Raw genomic sequence first — 25,500 nt, 5'->3', positions numbered from 1 at the left:
TTAACTTTTTTTAATCATTCATTATTTAACCACCTTCCCAAATCAGCCACTTGCAGCATTTTTAAAGATCATAATATTTTTCTTTGGGACAGTAATAAAGTTCATTAATTGTGTTTTTTTTTTTAATAGGGTACAAGTTATTCTACAGATGTAAAAAAAAATAAAATAAATCCTGTGGGTTCTGGCCACAAACATTTTCACAATCAATTATTCAATTGAATATCGCTGCAATCGAGAGCACACATACTGTAGTTGCGCAAACTGACAAATAGTCGCAATAGCTGCGTTCAATTCTGCAGCCAAATTACGTTATCAATTGAATATGCCCCACAGAGTAGTAAAATAATATGCAATGCAGGGATACACGTTCTGTTTACAGTTTAACCTACAGATGATATTATTCTTTGAAGCATTTCAGTTGATCAATGCTTGACCGTTAAAAATAACATTTCAGTGGTAATAGCGGTTCATAATAAATTATATAAAAATGGATTTCCTCTAAAACTCCATTAAAAGGGGACAATATTAAAACCCAAAGATTCTTGCTTTTATTACTTAATCACTGTATATGGACTTCAAAAAACATCAATAAAAAAACAAAACAAAAAAACAAGAGGTTTCGATTGTCGATGTCACTTTTAAACATTTTTATTCATTTATAATATGGAATGATTAATAAAATGAGCTTGTGACTTTGCATTAAAAACAGAATATTGTACCATTGTTGTTGAAATACTTTGCAGGGTAAACTGCGCAGACCGGTGATCTAAAGACCTAATCGTGTGGCTTCCTTCAGGCCCGTCCGCCACGACTTCTATTGCGTATTGCTGAAATACTTGTAAATAAATAAAAATGGTTTCTCCATGCAAAATCTAATAGACTGGATTATGATTGGCTTATTAGAGCCAAATTAATATTTGATTATCGCATTGAAAATTATGATGTATCAGTCTGAGATTTAAAAAAAAAAAACCCCGGGAAAATATAAATATTTCTACATGCAAAAAATGTGCCTACAAAAATAAAATAAAAATCCAAAGATAATAGTACATAAAATGAGAATTAAATAACCAGAAGTGCACAGGAATGAGTTACAATTAAAATAAAATGTAGCTTCCACTGTTTATGTTCTATTTGGTGACCAAAAAAATAATAAAAATTCACGTAAATCGTGTGTTTCCGTTTCACTGTTTGACGTGTATGAGTTCTATTTATTCTGCATTTCTAACTAAACAAGTTACCACAAATAACAAACATCTAAGATCCGGTACGTAACGTGACCTGGGGACTTGGCTGAAGGACCCTGCAACAGCCCGGTACAGGGGGGCCTCCCCCCAACGTGGACCAGAGATCCCCTCAAGCAATGGATTTTAATACTTTTCGTGTCTGATTCGATAAGCTTCTATTTAACGAACAATATACATAAAAGTCCATTTCAACTTTGCATCTACGAATAACTTATGGTACAGTTTAAATAATACAAAAACAGAAAATAAAAACCTAAACAGATGAGTTATACATAGGCGTACGTCTTTATTATCGCGAGGCTTGCAGCCCCCCGTCTAGATTTGATCCATGTTAGAAACAAGTAATACTGTCTATTTCAAATAGATCTTTCTAATGGAAAAATATTCCCCCACGGGTCCTCGCAGCTGCAGAACTACTCGGCCTAAGCCAAGCACTGCGATTCTTTTCCCGGCTTACGCGCAGGATTCAAGTATTCCGGAATTGTTTCTGTGGTTGGAGAAATGCATGCATAATGTAAACAGACTAAATATTGTTTAGCAGTCATTAGGTTAACTCCCATGAAATGTAATTTTCTTTTTAATATATATATGTATATTATATATATATGTATATACTTCAATAAAAGAAGCCTTTGGATAGAAATATATCTTCTTTTACTACCTGCAGCAAAGTAACAGTATGGGTGTTGCAGTAAGTTCAAACGCAAGACACAGGGCACAGAAAATACTTGACGATTTTGTTAAAAACTATCCTGAACTCCTTATATCTGTGATAAATACACAGCTTGCTGAGTGATTGGAGGATGGGGTGACGGGTGGATCCGAGTCGCCGCGGGGTCCCATCGCCGGTATCGTTTCCGATACGGAGGCTGGAAAGCAAGGTGTGGCCAGGGACAGAGCGTGTACGGTATTATAGTGTTGGATAAGACGGCACTGGCAGTACAGTAAGGGGCGAGAGCGGCGGACCTAAGCGGTTCTTTCTCTCAGCGTCTCCGGCTACTGCAATACTGGCAGTGGCAGAATAACATCGCACATGTACAATACAGATAATGACAGTACTGGATGAAGTGATATACAGACGCAGTACAGAATATACAGCAGTAAGCTGGCTAAGGAGCTGCGGCCCGGGTGGGGTGGGGGGGATCCACAACACTATAAAGTCCATGTCCTATTCTGACAATATGTGGACGAATGACACCGGGAAGACACCTTTCCGTTCTGGATATCCTTCGATGTGACCAATCTGGGTGGAATACAGAAACACATACAGTATTAGCCAGTGAGATGTAACTTTACAGGTCCTTTGGCTGTGAATGAGGACAAGAAGAGGCGTTTCCAATACTAGCCAATCAGCTTCGTGCTATCACTTATCAAGTACACTCTATAAAATGATATCTAGCACTCGATTGGTTGTTATGGGCGACGGCTATACTTCTCTATAGACGGTTTGATAAATCTCCCCACTATGATAGTCCCGAAGTGACCAGTTGTAAATTGCGTTTTACCTTACGCTACGTGAAACTGGGGTGTTTTTGGGCCTTCATTTGAAAAAATGTCAAATGGAACAATTTGTCATTGTCGTATAATAGATTATATAGGTCCCATGTGATGAAAACTATAATTGCATGGCTGACTACAAACACATTTACTATATAACCATGTATTGTCCTGGCTCTCACCAGGCTCCACTAAGCTGCTTACATCACATCATCTGATATTACAGCTCTTTTCTTTGTTGTCCACGTTACGTTGCCATATATTCTGCGTAATGTATTTTGTGTCCCTCGTGTGTCCCCGTTTTACATGTTGATATTAATTTCCCCACATCAGCCCATTCCTCCATAGTATTTCCAAATCACTCTGACTGTCCCTGTCTGACAAAAAGCAGCTCGTATTGTGCTACTGTATTTAACAAAGAATCAGAGGAATCAGTAATGGCTGTCATTTATATTATCATACTCCGTGCTGAGCCAGAGTTAGGAAACAGATATATAAAATTTAGGGTGCATATTACTGAGGAGTACCAGCACTCCTGTGCTCCAAGGGTATGTCCGGCCTTTCTGGAATCATTTAGTTACGCATGAAGTCCCTGCTTGGTGGGAATGCAGTTAAGATGCCGGCTGTCGGGATTCCAGCAGCCAGAATGCGGACCCCGGAATCCTGACCATAGAGTATTGCATTCGGGTTACGGTCACGGCTTAAAGTTTAGGCACCTTCGGGGGGGACGGGGGGAGAAGAGGGGGGTGTACTAGGCTGGGGGCAGAAGAGGGGGGTGCACTAGGATGCGGGGGGGGGGAGAAGAGGGGGGTGCACTAGGATGCGGGGAGGGGATGGGGGAACAGTCTTACCTTCCTCTGTCGGGATGCCGGCGTCGGTATTATGACCGCCAGCATCCCGTACGGCAGCAAATGATACTGAATCCGCTTGGTGCATATACCTTTATACGTGTACTATACACACACAGGCTGACTACATAACACTCACCCACCACTCCTGGTCCTCCTCTCCAGTTACTACGATCACTTCTCCCTCAACAAATGTCAGCTCGTCGTCATTATCTGCCTGACAATCGTATATCGTCTTCACTCTCTTCAGCTTCACCTTCCCCTGATCACAATATGAGAAACAATGAACAGAAACTAGATGCAGGAAACTAGAATGATGCCGTAATCTGTCAGTCTGTAACTTACCCCAATAAGATCTACAGGGTGGATTATTAAGGCCCTTTAATGTAGCATGTATGTAGATGTCAGCACGGGGATACGTCATATGTATCCTTCCTATTTACCACTAAGAGCCAGCCTTGTACAAACCATGTTTAAACCTTAAATACTCTGTATATAATTCACCCATTTAACATACTATAATAATACATGAATTTAAGCGTCGCTTCACCCCCTTCTTATAAGGATCATGCATCTATTTATATACAGTGGCGTCTGTTTCTACAGGCAAGCGCACAGATTGGAGCATCAAGATGGCGGCTGCCATGGGGTTGCTTCCGTAATGCCCCATGTACTGCACCCAGATGCGAATATCACATTTTCTGTTGCGAGATCAGATGCTGAAATGGACGTGCTGTGGAAATTGCACCTTTGCTCCTTAGCAGGTGGCAGCAGTTTTTACTCCCCCACCCCCACCCCAAATCAACATTGGTACTAGAGATGGGATGTTGGCTACTTCTGCCAGTTGGGTGACTCCGGACATCCGGGAATGATTCATTTGGGAATTTACATTTACAGGCACACAAATACCCATCATTAAACATTACAATGTAAACTTCAACATAATGAAGTTTAAGATGTGCGAGGTGCACCCACTGAAAAGGATTGTTCCATTTATGCTATCAAAAAGGGATACATTATCAATAGTTAGATGAAGTCATGCTCCAGTCAGCAACCTATAGGCTACCTTGTCCACTGTATGGTGGCAAAACACTTACTGTGTTGATCTTCCGAGGAAGTGGCACAGGGGTTTCTGGAAGAGGAGGTGGCCCGTCACTGGAAGCTTCCGACGCCTGTCTCTGGACTGGCGTATGGTCGGTGGGCTGCGAGTTCTGGATCACCTCTGCCGGCTGAGCATTCTGGTTAGCCTCTGGGGTGTGCGGCTTGGCCACTGCTTCTGTTACGGACGCCTTCGGCAACATGTCTCCCAGGACAGGTTTAGGTGGAAGATCTTTCAGCTGCGGCTTCGGAGGTAGGTCTCCCAGCTGTGGTTTCGGCGGCAGGTCTCCCAGCTGAGGTTTAGGAGGCAATTCTCCCGGCTTCGGCGGTAGGTCTCCGACGTGCGGCTTTTGCGTGAACTCAGAAGGCTGCGGCTTCGGAGGAAGATCGGCGAGTTGCGGTTTCAGAGGCAAGTCTGCTGCTTGTGGCGATTTTTGGAAAACGTCCGGTTGCTGGCTGTATTTGTCCATCGAGAGATGATGCGTTGTGTCTATTTTTCGAAGCGCCACTTGAATGAGATGCAAAAAGACAGCGTTACATGTGGTTGGGGCTACAATGGTTTCAGAGGAAGGTGATAAATCTCAAAGTGACCAATGAGTTTTATCAATACATTGGCCATACAATTGTACCAGCATATGAAAGACCCTCAACATTCAATGATGATGGCTTAGGTCTACATGCCCAGGAAACATTCCTCATTTAAAAAAAAAAGATGTCCATCCAGACGGCTCTGCAAAAATTGCATAAGTCTTTGTACACAAAAGCACTTTCCCAACAGCCGTGGTATGTTCTCCCGTGGCATTGGGGAAACAAACTATCAAAGTGATATACCAGACAGAAACACACTGCCAAGCACTGGCTAAATTACATCTTATTTCATTTACTTTATGATCGTTTAGAAAAAATACATTCCGGGTGATTTTTGCAAAACTTTTTTTCTTAATGCCACGAGAGTGCGGATGGGTAAATCGCTGTAAATCCTCCTTTTTCTATCGCGTGTCCTTTTTGCCAAAAATATTTGCTGCATAACAATACATTTCAAGTTTTGATCTAGATTATGGAGTATATTGAAAAAACCTCGGACTTACCTTTTTGAGGTAGTTTTGGCAAAACTCTGGGGCCCAATGTAGACTTTGTAGTTCCTGTGCTACATATTGCAGAAACAAAAAAGGGATACAATTGTTTAAACACCGGATATATTGTACCCAACTGTAATTACTGATGAGGGCGTAATAACCGTCGCTGTCATTACTCAGTTTACGCAGGCTGGCCGTGCCTGATACCGTTGCAAATCGCTACTGGTTGCGATGGAGATCAGAGGCTGCGTCCTCAGACACAACACTTGGATCTCGCAGATGGTAACGGGAGGCGTCTATCTCCTACAGGCGCCTCCTGCAGCATTAGAATTTTAATGACACGGAATAGCACAATTGCTTCCCTGCAGCAGTGCAATGTCTTCCATACATGAATTAGGTGCTATAAGGGATGGTCCGCAGTGCAAAATTCCACTTCATGCAGATGAAAAATACAAGTCCAATAAATGGTTAATCTTTATACTGCTATGCAACTTGAATTCAATATGATCCCTACGTTAATCTCCATTCCCGCTGTTTCCTGTCTGTGTACGTTACTTGTGGAAGTGAATGTTTGGAACGGTAAATCTAAATAAAGATTTTGTTCTGGATTAGAGCAAATCCACCGACTATTGTGCAGCACACACTCCCCATACACTCACCTAGCTGAGTGCGACAGTCTTTCAAACTTATTCAGCGATCTATCTGCTGGGCTGTAGCCGGTGTCATTACCTGGCGGGGGAAACAAATGCAAGATGTAATTAGTCATTAACAAGAGGATTCCTTTATATCACTTTAATGCTGGACGTCATCAACATCAAAGTAGATTTGGAAGAAAGAGAAATAAAAACCCTTAAATAGAGCAGATACCAAGAAAAAGGAAGCAGGAGGAAAAAAAAAAAGGAAGGAAAAAAAACACCTGTGGCCTGTTCACTATAAAATCACAGCTGCGTCTTCAAAAGAAGGATATACTGACACGCAACTTACTTCACCAATAACTACTGTGTATTTACTGTGCTGGTCTTGCTGAATAAGGATCTATGAGCACCAGCTTGCCATTATACTATAAGACCACTAGAGGCGCTGTTTCACTGGCAGTATAACAGGTATAAGTTACAAAGAACGAAAAGAACATGCACTTTGCCTGACCCCCTTGTAAGGTGATTGTGAAAATAATACAGTACACATGGGCAGGTTTTATCCATAAAAGTGACCTACAATACTCTAAATATGTAATAAAGCTAATTTAAATTTGCATTCACTCTTTACCGGAGCACCTCCGCCCCCACCGCCGTAGTTCCCGTAGCACCGCACGGTGGTGGGGGAACAAATAGCAATCACTGAATCACACTGAATCCACAGCTATGTATTTCACAGTTTGGAAACGTCAGGATGTTGCAGTAAGAGAGACAGGGCAGAACTCTTGGGACGTGAAAGTAACAGAGATAAGAAATTGCAGTGAATAAATAATACAGAGCCAGTATAGAGAAGAAGAAAAGTTCCACAGCGAAGACGGAATAGGTTATAAATATACGAGGATCTGAAAACACAGCTCCATGATGTACAGCCTTCTGATTGGTCATGCGCATCCAGTAATCGGACCTCATATTACTACTTCATAGGTTCTCAAACTCAATACTCAGGATCCCACACAGTGCATGTTTTGCAGGTAACCCAGCAGGTGCACAGGTGTATTAATTGCTCACTGACACATTTTAAAAGGTCCACAGGTGGAGCTAATTATTTCACTTGCGATTCTGTGAGGAGACCTGCAAAACATGCACTGTGTGGGGTCCTGAGGACCGAGTTTGAGAACCTGTGTACTACTTAAACAAAAAAATGGGTATAAATAATTTAGGGGATTTTGGGGACAGAACATCAATTGTGGAATAACAACAAGAAGGTCTCAGCAGAGATAGGACTTGATTTGTCTATAATAAAGCCTGCTGTTCTATGAAAGGGAGAGAAAAGGAAGGTAAGTGTAAGGAGAGGGGAAAGGGGTGACACCCCGCTATGTAAAGCAGAATTTCGCTAGACCCGGGAGTCTGGCGATTCCGGGCCGTATACAGATAAAAGGCAATTCGAATGACAAGTGTTCATAAAGCATAAACTCTGCGTATGCATTGCCTGCAACGTGTATAAACGTGACAGGTGTACATTATACTAGAAGTAACTTGCCCTATCCGGTGGCTGTACAGGAGCAAGAATCCGAGCAGGAAGTAAGAGTGACAGGAAGGCCCCCGCACGCAGAGGGGGAACAGAAGTAGAGCTGAGTTCACAGAGACACAAAGCCCAGGCCAATCACGTTGGTGTTACAACTCACCCCAGAGTACCGAGCCCTTACCATGAGGTAGCGGGCTTGGCGGATCGGAGAGAGTTCGTTTGTGTCCAGGGGGCGGGGGAGGCGCTTTCTTCTTGGACAATGTGGAGCTGCCACTGGGGGTTTGGGCATTTAATGAGTGGTTGGAAGATAGGCCGGATGAAGCTAGAAAAGCATACAAAGACTAATGAGGGAGGAGCCCCATACCGGGCTCTGCGTTATCCAGCGCTCAGCCGGCACATCTGGTGCTTAACGTTCACCATTTCACTCCATTTACTAACAATCCCCAAATAAATGTTCGCTATCCATATCAAATTCATGTGGATTAGAGACAATACAGCTGTTAGGGGATACCTGTGTTTCGGTGTAACGGGCACTTCTTTCTGCTTAAACTGGAATGATTGTCAGTTTGGTATCCTCCCTCTAATTTACATAATGTGCCAATGGCATTAGTAGCTGGCCTATAAAAACACTAATGTGTAGTTAAAAATGTAAATATCTAAAAAGTAAAAAAAAAAAGGCCGTTAGGAAATCCATATTATAAAGAACATTGAAAGAGATGTATCAAACCTTGGAGAGAGTTAAAGTACCAGCCAATAAGCTTTTTCCATTTTACAGGCTGTATTTAAAAAATAATAGTTAGGAGCCGATTGGCTGGAAGCTTATCTCTCTCCACTTTATTTCTCTCCAAGGTTTGAAACATCTCCCCATTATATTTATAGCACCACCCTCACTGTAACACAAGTTTCTGTTTGCGTTATAAGCGGGCAGTATATATGGCACTTTGCTCATGGTGACTAGTGTTACTGATGTCTAAACAATAAAAAAAAAAACAATTTACTGTAGTTTTATTTCTTCACCAGGTGTTTGAGGAATGCCAGGTGTTGACCTCTCTTGCGCTATAGATTTAAGTTTTCCTCATCACCTATGCACACTGGGGGCAGCCATATTGTGCTGTATGAGCTACCGTAATGACAGCTTCATGGTGAACGGATAAATGGGCGCATCATAAGTTTTGTTTTAGCCCACAAAATGGCTGCCAGTTCATTGATAAACCGCAAGATGGCTGCCTCCACTACTTGCAGCTGACAGGAAAAACGTTAGCGAATAACTATAAAAGGTTACAGAATTACACTGAGTCAGCTAATATCTCTCGAGATTTAGGATCTAGGTTCTAACATAAGTAAAATAAATCTCTCTATGAAATTATGCTGTTCACAAGAACCTAAGGAGGAGATTTATCAAAGCTTGGAGAGCGATAGTGGAGAGAGAAAAAGTACCTACCAACCAATCAGCTCCCAATTGCGTTTGAAAAATAACAGGAGCTGATTGGTTGGTACTTTATCACTCTCCAAGCTTTGATAAATCTCCCCCCAAAAGTTATTTTGTACTATAGTGAAAAAGAGAAAAAGAAAAAAAATTAACACAGTAATTGGTTTTGACATTTCTAAACATTATTATTATTTGTATTATTATTGTTCATTATAGAGTTAGGTTATGCTCGATTTTAGAAGAGTATTAAGTCACGTGCAATACATAAAATAATAATTATAAGTACATTTGGCCTGAACCTTCTCAGTTATCACAGAACCAAATATAATTTCCCAAATGATAAAAAGCACCTGAAACTAATACGTATATTATGGAGGACGCCCATCATACAGTAAGTCCCAAATACAAAAAATAAGAATTTACTTACCGATAATTCTATTTCTCGTAGTCCGTAGTGGATGCTGGGAACTCCGTAAGGACCATGGGGAATAGCGGCTCCGCAGGAGACTGGGCACAAAAGTAAAAGCTTTAGGACTACCTGGTGTGCACTGGCTCCTCCCCCTATGACCCTCCTCCAAGCCTCAGTTAGGATACTGTGCCCGGACGAGTGTACACAATAAGGAAGGATATTGAATCCCGGGTAAGACTCATACCAGCCACACCAATCACACCGTACAACCTGTGATCTGAACCCAGTTAACAGCATGATAACAGAGGAGCCTCTGAAAAGATGGCTCACAACAATTATAACCCGATTTTTGTAACAATAACTATGTACAAGTATTGCAGACAATCCGCACTTGGGATGGGCGCCCAGCATCCACTACGGACTACGAGAAATAGAATTATCGGTAAGTAAATTCTTATTTTCTCTGACGTCCTAGTGGATGCTGGGAACTCCGTAAGGACCATGGGGATTATACCAAAGCTCCCAAACGGGCGGGAGAGTGCGGATGACTCTGCAGCACCGAATGAGAGAACTCCAGGTCCTCCTCAGCCAGGGTATCAAATTTGTAGAATTTAGCAAACGTGTTTGCCCCTGACCAAGTAGCTGCTCGGCAAAGTTGTAAAGCCGAGACCCCTCGGGCAGCCGCCCAAGATGAGCCCACTTTCCTTGTGGAATGGGCTTTTACAGATTTTGGCTGTGGCAGGCCTGCCACAGAATGTGCAAGCTGAATTGTACTACAAATCCAACGAGCAATAGTCTGCTTAGAAGCAGGAGCACCCAGCTTGTTGGGTGCATACAGGATAAACAGCGAGTCAGATTTTCTGACTCCAGCCGTCCTGGAAACATATATTTTCAGGGCCCTGACTACGTCCAGCAACTTGGAGTCCTCCAAGTCCCTAGTAGCCGCAGGTACCACAATAGGCTGGTTCAAGTGAAACGCTGAAACCACCTTAGGGAGAAATTGAGGACGAGTCCTCAATTCTGCCCTGTCCGTATGAAAAATTAGGTAAGGGCTTTTATAGGATAAAGCCGCCAATTCTGAGACACGCCTGGCTGAAGCCAGGGCTAACAGCATTACCACTTTCCATGTGAGATATTTTAAGTCCACAGTGGTGAGTGGTTCAAACCAATGTGATTTTAGGAACCCCAAAACTACATTGAGATCCCAAGGTGCCACTGGAGGCACAAAAGGAGGCTGTATATGCAGTACCCCCTTGACAAACGTCTGAACTTCAGGAACTGAAGCCAGTTCTTTCTGGAAGAAAATCGACAGGGCCGAAATTTGAACCTTAATGGACCCTAATTTTAGGCCCATAGACAGTCCTGTTTGCAGGAAATGCAGGAAACGACCCAGTTGAAATTCCTCTGTAGGGGCCTTCCTGGCCTCACACCACGCAACATATTTACTCCAAATACGGTGATAATGTTGCACGGTTACATCCTTCCTGGCTTTGATCAGGGTAGGGATGACTTCATCCGGAATGCCTTTTTCCTTCAGGATCCGGCGTTCAACCGCCATGCCGTCAAACGCAGCCGCGGTAAGTCTTGGAACAGACAGGGTCCCTGCTGGAGCAGGTCCTTTCTTAGAGGTAGAGGCCACGGGTCCTCCGTGAGCATCTCTTGAAGTTCCGGGTACCAAGTCCTTCTTGGCCAATCCGGAGCCACGAGTATAGTCCTTACTCCTCTCCTTCTTATGATTCTCAGTACCTTGGGTATGAGAGGCAGAGGAGGGAACACATACACTGACTGGTACACCCACGGTGTTACCAGAGCGTCCACAGCTATTGCCTGAGGGTCCCTTGACCTGGCGCAATATCTGTCTAGTTTTTTTGTTGAGGCGGGACGCCATCATGTCCACCTTTGGTTTTTCCCAACGGTTCACAATCATGTGGAAGACTTCTGGGTGAAGTCCCCACTCCCCCGGGTGGAGGTCGTGTCTGCTGAGGAAGTCTGCTTCCCAGTTGTCCATTCCCGGAATGAACACTGCTGACAGTGCTATCACATGATTTTCCGCCCAGCGAAGAATCCTTGCAACTTCTGCCATTGCCCCCCTGCTTCTTGTGCCGCCCTGTCTGTTTACGTGGGCGACTGCCGTGATGTTGTCCGACTGGATCAACACCGGCTGACCCTGAAGCAGAGGCCTTGCTTGACTTAGGGCATTGTAAATGGCCCTTAGTTCCAGGATATTTATGTGAAATGACGTTTCCATGCTTGACCACAAGCCCTGGAAATTTCTTCCCTGTGTGACTGCTCCCCAGCCCCTCAGGCTGGCATCCGTGGTCACCAGGACCCAGTCCTGAATGCCGAATCTGCGGCCCTCTAGAAGATGAGCACTCTGCAACCACCACAGGAGAGACACCCTTGTCCTTGGAGACAGGGTTATCCGCTGATGCATCTGAAGATGCGATCCGGACCATTTGTCCAGCAGATCCCACTGAAAAGTTCTTGCGTGGAATCTGCCGAATGGAATTGCTTCGTAAGAAGCCACCATTTTTCCCAGGACTCTTGTGCATTGATGCACTGACACTTGGCCTGGTTTTAGGAGGTTCCTGACTAGCTCGGATAACTCCCTGGCTTTCTCCTCCGGGAGAAACACCTTTTTCTGGACTGTGTCCAGAATCATCCCTAGGAACAGCAGACGTGTCGTCGGAATCAGCTGCGATTTTGGAATATTTAGAATCCACCCGTGCTGTCGTAGTACTACTTGAGATAGTGCTACTCCGACCTCTAACTGTTCCCTGGACCTTGCCCTTATCAGGAGATCGTCCAAGTAAGGGATAATTAAGACGCCTTTTCTTCGAAGAAGAATCATCATTTCGGCCATTACCTTGGTAAAGACCCGGGGTGCCGTGGACAATCCAAACGGCAGCGTCTGAAACTGATAGTGACAGTTCTGTACCACAAACCTGAGGTACCCTTGGTGAGAAGGGCAAATTGGGACATGGAGGTAAGCATCCTTGATGTCCAGAGACACCATATAGTCCCCTTCTTCCAGGTTCGCTATCACTGCTCTGAGTGACTCCATCTTGAATTTGAACCTTTGTATGTAAGTGTTCAAGGATTTCAGATTTAAAATAGGTCTCACCGAGCCGTCCGGCTTCGGTACCACAAACAGCGTGGAATAATACCCCTTTCCCTGTTGTAGGAGGGGTACCTTGATTATCACCTGCTGGGAATACAGCTTGTGAATGGCTTCCAATACCGCCTCCCTGTCGGAGGGAGACGTTGGTAAAGCAGACTTCAGGAACCGGCGAGGGGGAGACGTCTCGAATTCCAATTTGTACCCCTGAGATACTACCTGCAGGATCCAGGGGTCCACTTGCGAGTGAGCCCACTGCGCGCTGAAATTCCAGAGACGACCCCCCACCGTACCTGAGTCCGCTTGTAAGGCCCCAGCGTCATGCTGAGGACTTGGCAGAAGCGGGGGAGGGCTTCTGTTCCTGGGAAGAGGCTGCCTGCTGCAGTCTTTTTCCCCTTCCTCTGTCCCGGGGCAGATATGAGTGGCCTTTTGCCCGCTTGCCCTTATGGGGACGAAAGGACTGAGCCTGAAAAGACGGTGTCTTTTTCTGCTGAGAGGTGACCTGGGGTAAAAAGGTGGATTTCCCAGCTGTTGCCGTGGCCACCAGGTCCGATAGACCGACCCCAAATAACTCCTCCCCTTTATACGACAATACTTCCATATGCCGTTTGGAATCCGCATCACCTGACCACTGTCGCGTCCATAGCCCACTTCTGGCAAAAATGGACAGCGCACTTACTCTTGATGCCAGAGTGCAAATATCCCTCTGTGCATCTCGCATATATAGAAATGCATCCTTTAAATGCTCTATAGTCAATAATATACTGTCCCTGTCCAGGGTATCAATATTTTCAGTCAGGGAATCCGACCAAGCCACCCCAGCACTGCACATCCAGGCTGAGGCGATTGCTGGTCGCAGTATAACACCAGTATGTGTGTATATACTTTTTAGGATATTTTCCAGCTTCCTATCAGCTGGCTCCTTGAGGGCGGCCGTATCAGGAGACGGTAACGCCACTTGTTTTGATAAGCGTGTGAGCGCCTTATCTACCCTAGGGGGTGTTTCCCAACGCGCCCTAACCTCTGGCGGGAAAGGGTATAATGCCAATAATTTTTTTGAAATTAGTTTTTTATCGGGGGAAACCCACGCTTCATCACACACCTCATTTAATTAATCTGATTCAGGAAAAACTACGGGTAGTTTTTTCACACCCCACATAATACCCTTTTTTGTGGTACTTGTAGTATCAGAAATGTTCAAAACCTCCTTCATTGCCGTGATCATGTAACCTACTGGAAAATACGTTTGTTTCCTCACCGTCGACACTGGAGTCAGTGTCCGTGTCTGGGTCTGTGTCGACCATCTGAGGTAACGAGCGCTTCAGAGCCCCTGACGGTGTTTGAGACGCCTGGACAGATACTAACTGATTTGCCGGCTGTCTCATGTCGTCAACAGTCTTTTGTAAATTGCTGACGCTATCACGTAATTCCTTCCATAAGACCATCCAGTCAGGTGTCGACTCCCTAGGGGGTGACATCACTATTACAGGCAATTGCTCCGCCTCCATACCATTTTCCTCCTCATACATGTCGACACAACGTACCGACACACAGCACACACACAGGGAATGCTCTGATAGAGGACAGGACACCACTAGCCCTTTGGGGAGACAGAGGGAGAGTTTGCCAGCACACACCAGAGCACTATATATATACAGGGATAACCTTATATAAGTGTTTTTCCCTTATATAGCTGCTGTTTGATTAATCTGCCAAATTAGTGCCCCCCCTCTCTTGTTTTACCCTGTTTCTGTAGTGCAGGACTGCAGGGGATAGCCAGGGAGCTTCCCTCCAACGGAGCTGTGAGGGAAAATGGCGCTTGTGTGCTGAGGAGATAGGCTCCGCCCCCTTCTCGGCGGCCTTTCTCCCGCTTTTTTAAGGAAAAACTGGCAGGGGTTAAATGCATCCATATAGCCCAGGAGCTATATGTGATGTATTTTTTGCCATCTAAGGTGTTTTTATTGCGTCTCAGGGCGCCCCCCCCCCCCAGCGCCCTGCACCCTCAGTGACCGGAGTGTGAAGTGTGCTGAGAGCAATGGCGCACAGCTGCGGTGCTGTGCGCTACCTTATTGAAGACAGGACGTCTTCTGCCGCCGATTTCCCGGACCTCTTCAGTCTTCTGGCTCTGTAAGGGGGCCGGCGGCGCGGCTCTGGGACCCATCCATGGCTGGGCCTGTGATCGTCCCTCTGGAGCTAATGTCCAGTAGCCTAAGAAGCCCAATCCACTCTGCACGCAGGTGAGTTCGCTTCTTCTCCCCTTAGTCCTTCGTTGCAGTGAACCTGTTGCCAGCAGGACTCACTGAAAATAAAAAACCTATACTTAAACTTTTTCACTAAGCAGCTCAGGAGAGCCACCTAGTGTGCACCCTTCTCGTTCGGGCACAAAAATCTAACTGAGGCTTGGAGGAGGGTCATAGGGGGAGGAGCCAGTGCACACCAGGTAGTCCTAAAGCTTTTACTTTTGTGCCCAGTCTCCTGCGGAGCCGCTATTCCCCATGGTCCTTACGGAGTTCCCAGCATCCACTAGGACGTCAGAGAAATATGTATACCTTAGTAAACAGGCACAGCTATACATACCTTTGCCTGAGTTCCTGGGGGGCAGCGGTGGGCCGTCTGTTATGGGAGACGTTGGTAAGTCGGTGCTGGTGGACATGAAGTTGGTGAAGGCCCCGTACGACAGTCTCTGCTTATCCCGCGGAGTGCTGAATCCAGGCAGCGACAGCTTGTCTTGCTGAGAGATACTGGAAGAATGGCAGAAGCTTTGCGGTCTCGGAGAGCGTTCCTTCTTGATCGGACTTGGCTTTTGGAAGCAGGAATGGAATTGGTTAGTCAGACACAAAGACACCTCTACATGATCACAGGAGCACAACTGTCATCCTATTGTCCATGGGGTGGTAACAGCGGATACATACGATATCCCAGCATATGGGATGCCGGCAGTCATATTACTGACCCCCCAAAGTACAGGTATATCCTCCCCCCCCCCCCCCCCCCAAAACCCTCCATTACCACAGCCTAACCCTACAAATCCCCCCCCCCCAGCTCTGTGTATTGACGCCTTATATATTTGTAAATATTAATCTTGTCCCCTCGTAATCTTCTTTTTTTCCAGTGTAAACATGCCTAGCCTAGCAAGCCTTTCCTCGTATTCTAGCGTCTCCATCCCCTTAATCAGTTTGGTCTCTGAACCTTTTCTAGTTCCACAGGCAATACTCAAATCTTCCTGGAGTATGACATAAGAACACACTGTACATATGTAAGAATCTTGTGTCTGCATATAGGTTTTACCTTGTCATCTAAATCATCGTCGCTCTCATCAATCTCTTCCGGCCGGAGGTTCCAGTCATACTCCACGTGGATGTGCGGGTTCAGCTTGCCGGCCATGGACTGAGAGAGCTGAAAAAACAAGATTTTACTCACCGGTAAATCTATTTCTCGTAGTCCGTAGTGGATGCTGGGAACTCCGTAAGGACCATGGGGAATAGACGGGCTCCGCAGGAGACTGGGCACTCTAAAAGAAAGATTAGGTACTATCTGGTGTGCACTGGCACCTCCCTCTATGCCCCTCCTCCAGACCTCAGTTAGGATACTGTGCCCGGAAGAGCTGACACAATAAGGAAGGATTTTGAATCCCGGGTAAGACTCATACCAGCCACACCGTATAACTCGTGATACTATACCCAGTTAACAGTATGAAATATAACTGAGCCTCTCAACAGATGGCTCAACAAGAACCCTTTAGTTAAGCAATAACTATATACAAGTATTGCAGACAATCCGCACTTGGGATGGGCGCCCAGCATCCACTACGGACTACGAGAAATAGATTTACCGGTGAGTAAAATCTTATTTTCTCTGACGTCCTAGTGGATGCTGGGAACTCCGTAAGGACCATGGGGATTATACCAAAGCTCCCAAACGGGCGGGAGAGTGCGGATGACTCTGCAGCACCGAATGAGAGAACTCAAGGTCCTCCTCAGCCAGGGTATCAAATTTGTAGAATTTAGCAAACGTGTTTGCCCCTGACCAAGTAGCTGCTCGGCAAAGTTGTAAAGCCGAGACCCCTCGGGCAGCCGCCCAAGATGAGCCCACTTTCCTCGTGGAATGGGCTTTTACTGATTTAGGATGCAGCAATCCAGCCGCAGAATGCGCCAGCTGAATTGCGCCACAAATCCAGCGAGCAATAGTCTGCTCAGAAGCAGGAGCACCCAGTTTGTTGGGTGCCTACAGGATAAATAGCGAGTCAGTTTTCCTGACTCCAGCCGTCCTGGAAACATAAATTTTCAAGGCCCTGACTACGTCCAGTAACTTGGAATCTTCCAAGCCCCTAGTAGCCGCAGGCACTACAATAGGTTGGTTCAAGTGAAAAGCTGATACCACCTTAGGGAGAAACTGGGGACGAGTCCTCAATTCTGCCCTATCCATATGGAAAATCAGAGAAGGGCTTTTACATGACAAAGCCGCCAATTCTGACACACGCCTGGCCGAAGCCAAGGCCAATAACATGACCACTTTTTTCCACGTGAGATATTTCAGATCCACAGTTTTAAGTGGCTCAAACCAATGTGATTTCAGGAAACTCAACACCGCGTTGAGATCCCAAGGTGCCAAAGGAGGCACAAAAGGGGCTGAATATGTAGCACTCCCTTTACAAATGTCTGAACTTCAGGCAGTGAAGCCAGTTCTTTCTGGAAGAAAATCGACAGAGCCGAAATCTGGACCTTAATGGAACCCAATTTTTAGGCCCATAGCCACTCCCGACTGTAGGAAGTGCAGAAAACGACCCAGCTGAAATTCCTCTGTAGGGGCCTTCCTGGCCTCACACCACGCAACATATTTTTGCCAAATACGGTGATAATGGTTTGCGGTTACTTCTTTCCTGGCTTTTATCAGCGTAGGAATAACTTCCTCCGGAATGCCCTTTTCCTTTAGGATCCGGAATTCAACCGCCATGCCGTCAAACGCAGCCGCGGGAAGTCTTGGAACAGACAGGGCCCCTGCTGTAACAGATCCTGTCTGAGCAGTAGAGGCCATGGGTCCTCTGATATAATTTCTTGAAGTTCTGGGTACCAAGCTCTTTTTGGCCAATCCGGAACCACGAGTATCGTTCTTACTCCTCGCCTTCTTATTATTCTTAGTACCTTTGGTATGAGAGGCAGAGGAGGGAACACATAAACCGACTGGTACACCCACGGTGTCACTAGAGCGTCCACAGCTATCGCCTGAGGGTCCCTTGACCTGGCGCAATATCTCTTTAGCTTTTTGTTGAGGCGGGACGCCATCATGTCCACCTGTGGCCTTTCCCAACGATTTACCAACAGTTTGAAGACTTCTGGATGAAGTCCCCACTCTCCCGGGTGTAGGTCGTGTCTGCTGAGGAAGTCTGCTTCCCAGTTGTCCACTCCCGGAATGAACACTGCTGACAGTGCTAAGACGTGATTTTCCGCCCATCGGAGAATCCTTGTGGCTTCTGCCACGCCATCCTGCTTCTTGTGCCGCCCTGTCGGTTTACATGGGCGACTGCCGTGATGTTGTCTGATTGGAGCAGTACCGGCTGGTTTTGAAGCAGAGGTCTTGCCTGACTTAGGGCATTGTAAATGGCCCTCAGTTCCAGAATATTTATGTGTAGGGACGACTCCTGACTTGACCAAAGTCCTTGGAAATTTTTTCCCTGTGTGACTGCCCCCCAGCCTCGAAGGCTGGCATCCGTGATCACCAGGACCCAGTCCTGTATGCCGAATCTGCGGCCCTCTAGAAGATGAGCACTCTGCAGCCACCACAGCAGAGACACCCTGGTCCTTGGAGACAGGGTTATCAGCCGATGCATCTGAAGATGCGATCCCGTCCAAGAGGTCCCACTGAAAAGTTCTTGCATGGAACCTGCGGAATGGAACTGCTTCATAGGAAGCTACCATTTTTTCCAGGACTCGCGTGCAGTGATGCACCGACACCTGTTTTGGTTTCAGGAGGCCTCTGACTAGAGATGACAGCTCTTTGGCTTTCTCCTGCGGGAGAAACACTTTTTTCTGTTCTGTGTCCAGAACCATCCCCAGGAACAGTAGATGCGTCGTAGGAACCAGCTGCGACTTTGGAATATTCAGAATCCAGCCGTGCTGTTGTAGCACTTCCCGAGATAGTGCTACTCTGACAAACAACTGCTCCCTGGACCTCGCCTTTATAAGGAGATTGTCCAAGTACTGGATAATTCTTTCGGCCATTACCTTGGTAAATACCCTCGGTGCCGGGGACAGACCAACGGCAACGTCTGGAATTGGTAATGACAATTCTGTACCACAATTTTGAGGTACTCCTGGTGAGGAGGGTAAATAGGGACATGCAGGTAAGCATCCAGTGATACCCTGAAATTCTCCAGGCTTGCAATAATCGCCCTGAGCGATTCCATTTTGAACTTGAACCTTCGTATATAAGTGTTCAAGGATTTCAATTTTTGAATGGGTCTCACCGAACCGTCTGGTTTCGGTACCACAACATTTTTGGAATAGTAACCCCGGCCTTGTTGAAGGAGGGGTACCTTGATTTCACCTGCTGGAAGTACAGCTTGTGAATTGCCGCCAGTACTAACTCCCTATATCCGAGGGCAGCAGGCAAGGCTGATGTGAGGTAACGGCGAGGGGGAGTCGCCTCGAACTCCAGCTTGTATCCCTGTGATACTGCTTGCAGAACCCAGTGATTCACCTGTGGGCAAGCCCACTGGTCCCTGAAGTTCCCGAGACGCGCCCCCACCGCACCTGTCTGTAGAGCCCCAGCGTCATGCTGTGGACTCAGAGGAAGCGGGGGAGGATTTTTGATCCTGGGAACTGGCTGTCTATGCTGCTTTTTCCTTCTTCCCTTGTGCAGAAAGGAAGCGCCTTTGGCCCCCTTGCTTTTCTGAAGCCGAAAGGACTGTACCCGATAATACAGTGCTTTCTTAGGGTGTGAGGAAACCTGAGGTAGAAATTTTTCTTCCCAGCTGTTGCTGTGGATACAAGGTCCCAGAGACCATCCCCAAACAATTCCTCACCCTTATAAGGCATAATCTCCATGTGCCTTTTAAAGTCAACATCACCTGTCCACTGCCGGGTCTCTAATACCCTCCTGGCAGAATGGACCTTGCATTAATTCTGGACGCCAGCCGGCAAATATCCCTCTGTGCATCCCTCATATATAAGACTACGTCTTTAATATGCTCTATGTTAGCACCATATTCTCCCTGTCTAGGGTATCAATATTATCTGATAGGGTATCAGACCCTGCTGCAGCAGCACTATTCATGCTGAGGCAATTGCAGGTCTCAGTATAATACCTGAGTGTGTATATACAGACTTCAGGATAGCCTCCTGCTTTTTATAAGCAGGCTCCTTCAAAGTGGCCGTATCCTAAGACGGCAGTGCCACCTTTTATGACAAACGTGTGAGCGCCTTATCCACCCTACGGGATATCTCCCAACGTGACCTATCCTCTGGCGGGAAAGGGTACGCCAGCAGTAATTTTTTTGAAATTACCAGTTTCTTATCGGGGGAACCCACGCTTCTTCACACACTTCATTCACTCATCTGATGGGGGAACAAAACACCGGCTGCTTTTTCTCCCCAAACATAAAACCCCTTTTATGTGGTACTTGGGTTAATGTCAGAAATGTGTAACACAATTTTTATTGCCGAGATCATGCAACGGATGTTCCTAGTGGATTGTGTATATGTCTCAACCTCGTCGACACTGGAGTCAGACTCCGTGTCGACATCTGTGTCTGCCATCTGAGGTAACGGGCGTTTTTTGAGCCCCTGATGGCCTTTGAGACGCCTGGGCAGGCGCGGGCTGAGAAGCCGGCTGTCCCACAGCTGTTACGTCATCCAGCCTTTTATGTAAGGAGTTGACACTGTCGGTTAATACCTTCCACCTATCCATCCACTCTGGTGTCGGCCCCACAGGGGGCGACATCCCATTTATCGGCATCTGCTCCGCCTCCACATAAGCCTCCTCATCCAACATGTCGACACAGCCGTACCGACACACCGCACACACACAGGGAATGCTCTGACTGAGGACAGGACCCCACACAGCCCTTTGGGGAGACAGAGAGAGAGTATGCCAGCACACACCAAAGCGCTACATAATGTAGGGATAAACACTATCACTGAGTGAATTTTCCCCAATAGCTGCTTGTATAAACAATATTGCGCCTAAATTTAGTGCCCCCCCTCTCTTTTTAACCCTTTGAGTCTGAAAACTACAGGGGAGAGCCTGGGGAGCTGTCTTCCAGCTACACTGTGAAGAGAAAATGGCGCCAGTGTGCCGAGGGAGATAGCTCCGCCCCTTTTTCGCAAACTTTTCTCCCGCTTTTTTATGGATTCTGGCAGGGGTAATTATCACATATATAGCCTCTGGGGCTATATATTGTGATTATTTTGCCAGCCAAGGTGTTTTTATTGCTGCTCAGGGCGCCCCCCCCAGCGCCCTGCACCCTCAGTGACCGGAGTGTGAAGTGTGTATGAGGAGCAATGGCGCACAGCTGCAGTGCTGTGTGCTACCTTGGTGAAGACTGAAGTCTTCTGCCGACGATTTTCCGGACCATCTTCATGCTTCTGGCTCTGTAAGGGGGACGGCGGCGCGGCTCCGGGAACGAACACCAAGGACGGGTCCTGCGGTCGATCCCTCTGGAGCTAATGGTGTCCAGTAGCCTAAGAAGCCCAAGCTAGCTGCAAGTAGGTAGGTTCGCTTCTTCTCCCCTTAGTCCCTCGTTGCAGTGAGCCTGTTGCCAGCAGGTCTCACTGTAAAATAAAAAACCTAACATATACTTTCTTTCTAGGAGCTCAGGAGAGCCCCTAGTGTGCATCCAGCTCGGCCGGGCACAGAAATCTGAGGTCTGGAGGAGGGGCATAGAGGGAGGAGCCAGTGCACACCAGATAGTACCTAATCTTTCTTTTAGAGTGCCCAGTCTCCTGCGGAGCCCGTCTATTCCCCATGGTCCTTACGGAGTTCCCAGCATCCACTAGGACGTCAGAGAAATACAGAAAACAGTGCTACCTGTGCTGCAGATAAGAAGTAAAGTGGGAGAAACAGAGGTGTTCCAAGACTGTATTGGGCCACAGGCAGAGGTGCCTTATTACAGGTGAGTGGGCCATAATTTGCCTGTACTGTGCATGTAATGGTATACACCACAGGTGTATGCCATCTGGTGTCTTTTAGCCCAGGTCCATAACATGGCAGGCAATGGCTTCCCTGATTTTGGTGGAGGCTTAGTCTTGTGCCTTGGCGCCATTAGGTATATTTAAGGTGATAACTGTGATCTAATAATTGTGGTGATAGCCCAAAAGAAAGGTGCAGGGTGTACAGAAAAAGCTATGGGGCATGTACAAGCGCACTGATTCGTAATGACCTATAATAATTTTCTACCCGGCACCCAGTCATTGTTGGACAGCACTGTTGGTTTACTGGACAGTATTGCTGTCACACAGCCGAGGTAATGCATTCAATTCCTGACCAAAGCACTATATGGGTGATATTCAATTGTTTGAAAAGTCAGTTGGGTGTCTGTTAATTCCTATCTAATAGACAGGAAAAAACAGACACCCAACCAACTTTTCAAACATTTGAATTCCCCCCTATGTGTGGGGTTTGTATCTTCTCCCTGTGTTTGCGTGGGATCCTGCAGTTTCCTCCCACACTAGTGTGTATATGTGTGTCTGTGTAATAAGGAACATAGATTGTCAGCTCCTCTTGCGCAGGGACCGAAAGATTCTCCATAAAGCGCTGCAGAATGTGTGTGCGCTATATAATGGTTAATAAAGAAATACTGTGTGTTTATGTTCTGCCGCTTATAATACTGGAATATATACATATCGACACACACGCACACATATATACATAAATAGGTACAGACGCACACGTATGGATACAGAAATAATACACTACCAGGAGATACGCAGGAGAGAAGAAGACTATGAGGACACTATCGGGGATATGTACTAAGCAGTGATAAAAGTGGAGAAGTGAGCCAGTGGAGAAATTTCCCATGGCAACCAATCAGCTGCTCCGTACAATTGTATAGTATGCAAATTAGAAGTGTTACGTCAATGCTGATTGTTTGCCCTGGGCAGCTTCTCCACTGGCTCACTTTTCCGCTTTTATCACTGCTTAGTACATGTCCTCCTGTAACTGTTACTACTTATAAGGATTATTATACGAGATTACGCAGTGAGACCACATCCCCAGCACTCACCAGTTCCTCACACTGAGCCGTCTTCAGTCTCTTTGCTGTGTCATAGGCTGTCTCACCCAGCTGGTTTGCTGCAAGAGAGCCATTGAGAAAGAAAATAGGAACAATATAAAATAGCCTGATTTTATGCCGCATTGGTCAGATAACACGTATATACTGGAGAATAGATGCTTATTATAGGTATGGTGCATTCCCCTCCCCCACCCTCAAAAGTAACCTTTTCTTTGATGTTTAAAAACATTGTACACAAAGATGAGGAGGAAATAATTATCTTATTAGTTTAATCTAATGTATAATTTTTGGCCTTATTTTCAGGCTTTTAAAGGGGACTCTTGGGCGAAATTAAATAATAATCAAAAACAGTACAGACAGTGTGCTCAGCATCCCAGACACAACAGACACAATGAAGTCACCGCGCAGGATCGCAGCAAGGAGCCGGGCGCAGTACAGCGTCGGGTGGTGCCGGTGACGCATACAGAGACGTAATAAATAAAGGAGCAATTTCGGACAAAGAAAACAGACATTTGTTTTAGTTTATTATTATTAATCCAAACATCCCGTTACCCACCCAAACTGGATCCACGAAGTACAATGGAACAGTATAATGTTATGTGGGAGTCAGACACTGAATGTATTATATCATATGACATCTCTGAGGTTATTTGATATGAACCCCTATGACATTAGATGTCAGGATGAGTTACTATATATCCTAACGCAGCTGACAGATACAGAGTTCCAGCCTCAGAGAGAGATAAAATACCAGCCAATCAGCTCCTAACTGCCATGTTACAGGTTGTGTTTGAATAATGACAGTTAGGCTGACTGGCTGGTACTTTATTTCTCTCCGAGACTTGATACATCTCCCCCTGGGTGTTAAAAGACTCATTTATATTTGTATTATACATTGGTTATGTAACAAAGCAAATGAGGGACAGAGTGAACCGATTGCTGCTGACAACTAAACGACACATATCACAATCTCATCTTTCTATCACATGAACAGATACTATGGGGGTCATTCCGAGTTGTTCGCTCGTTGCCAATTTTCGCTATACTGCGATTAGTCGCTTACTGCACATGCGCAAGGTTCGCAGAGCGCATGCGCTTAGTTATTTTACACAAACGTTAGGTATTTTACTCACGGCATAACGAAGCTTTTTCATCGCTGTGCTGATCGTAGTGTGATTGACAGGAAGTGGGTGTTTCTGGGCGGAAACTGGCCGTTTTATGGGAGTGTGCGGAAAAACGCAGGCGTTCGAGTTGCAAAACGCAGTAGTGGCTGGAGAAACGGAGGAGTGGTTGGGCAGACGCTGGGTGTGTTTGTGACGTCAAACTAGGAACGAAAAGGACTGAGCTGGTCGCAATGGCTGAGTAAGTCTCGAGCTACTCAGAAACTGCTAAGAAAATTCTATTCGCAATTCTGCTAATCTTTCGTTCGCAATTCTGCTAAGCTAAGATACACTCCCAGAGGGCGGCGGCCTAGCGTGTGCAATGCTGCTAAAAGCAGCTAGCGAGCGAACAACTCGGAATCACCCCCTATGCGCGCGTGACAAGCCCCAGAGGGGAAGACACAATTCTCACCCAGGTCGATAGTTGGTTTTCCCCTCAGAAGCAGTTTCAAACATTCAGGCTTATTATATATACAGCAGTAGTGCAGGGCCGTGTTGCCTTTTCCTGTCGGCTTATCTAAGTTTCCACTGCGGACAGAGACATGAGGAGAGAGAGTGAGCAGTCCTGCTGGTGACAAGAGGGCAATACACCAATGTTTCAGACAATGATTGGCTGTGCTGCCAACACCGGACCGTGCCCACAATGGCCATAGACCTACCAGATGTTATAGGGCAGTGATGCGGAACTTTTGGCACTCCAGCTGTTGTTGAACTACACATCCCAGCATGCCCTGCTACAGTTTTGATATTTGGCCACGCTAAAACTGTAGCAGGGCATGCTGGGATGTGTAGTTCAACAACAGCTGGAGTGACGAAGGTTCCCTATCACTGTTGTAGGGACTATGTATATTTTGATACAGGATAAAATTCTGTAAAAGAGAGAGATGGGCAATAAACAACCAACATAAAATAACTTCAATTGCACTTTAGTTTGGCCCCCTGGAATTGTCAAGCCCTGACTTCCAGAGCACAGAGGGGCCGGTTACTGCGGACGCACAGGCCAACAGCCACCAGAAGGATTTTGATTGGATCCTCGTTGGGAACGGTGATCAAGCAGCATAGAGTACTGTGCCACAACACTAAACACACACTGATGACAACACAATAACTGTAATGAAATAATGGTACCCACCAGTTTTGTACCAGGAAGTCAACTAAGGGAAGGGAGGTCTGGTCAGCAGTGCGCACCGCAAAGTGTAGGGCTGTCTCACCTGGCTCCTGCAAGACACA

At 46.1% G+C, this 25,500-nt stretch overlaps 1 protein-coding gene across 8 annotated transcripts in view; it reads right to left on the bottom strand.

Moving 5' to 3' along the window:
* Nucleotides 1–623: 623 nt before the first annotated feature.
* The window catches only part of ASAP1 (ArfGAP with SH3 domain, ankyrin repeat and PH domain 1), a 413,329-nt gene continuing 388,452 nt past the window's right edge, over nt 624–25,500 (bottom strand). For 6 of the 8 annotated variants that reach the window (XM_063921277.1, XM_063921278.1, XM_063921279.1 and 3 more), the window contains 11 exons: nt 25,403–25,488; nt 24,683–24,798; nt 23,102–23,169; nt 16,171–16,278; nt 15,460–15,682; nt 8,087–8,248; nt 6,426–6,495; nt 5,779–5,837; nt 4,690–5,198; nt 3,732–3,854; nt 624–2,490 (listed from right to left, as the gene is read on the bottom strand). In XM_063921277.1, the coding sequence (XP_063777347.1) occupies nt 2,416–2,490; nt 3,732–3,854; nt 4,690–5,198; nt 5,779–5,837; nt 6,426–6,495; nt 8,087–8,248; nt 15,460–15,682; nt 16,171–16,278; nt 23,102–23,169; nt 24,683–24,798; nt 25,403–25,488 (1,599 nt within the window). In that variant the 3' untranslated portion in view covers nt 624–2,415. The remainder of the gene's footprint in view (nt 2,491–3,731; nt 3,855–4,689; nt 5,199–5,778; nt 5,838–6,425; nt 6,496–8,086; nt 8,249–15,459; nt 15,683–16,170; nt 16,279–23,101; nt 23,170–24,682; nt 24,799–25,402; nt 25,489–25,500) is intronic. The other 2 variants (XM_063921275.1, XM_063921280.1) reach the window with 2 other exon arrangements.

This window comes from Pseudophryne corroboree, chromosome 5 (assembly GCF_028390025.1).
Source record: "Pseudophryne corroboree isolate aPseCor3 chromosome 5, aPseCor3.hap2, whole genome shotgun sequence".
Lineage (NCBI taxonomy): Eukaryota > Metazoa > Chordata > Amphibia > Anura > Myobatrachidae > Pseudophryne > Pseudophryne corroboree.
The sequence above is the reverse complement of the archived record's forward strand: the minus strand, read 5'-3'. Positions and strand labels throughout refer to the sequence as shown.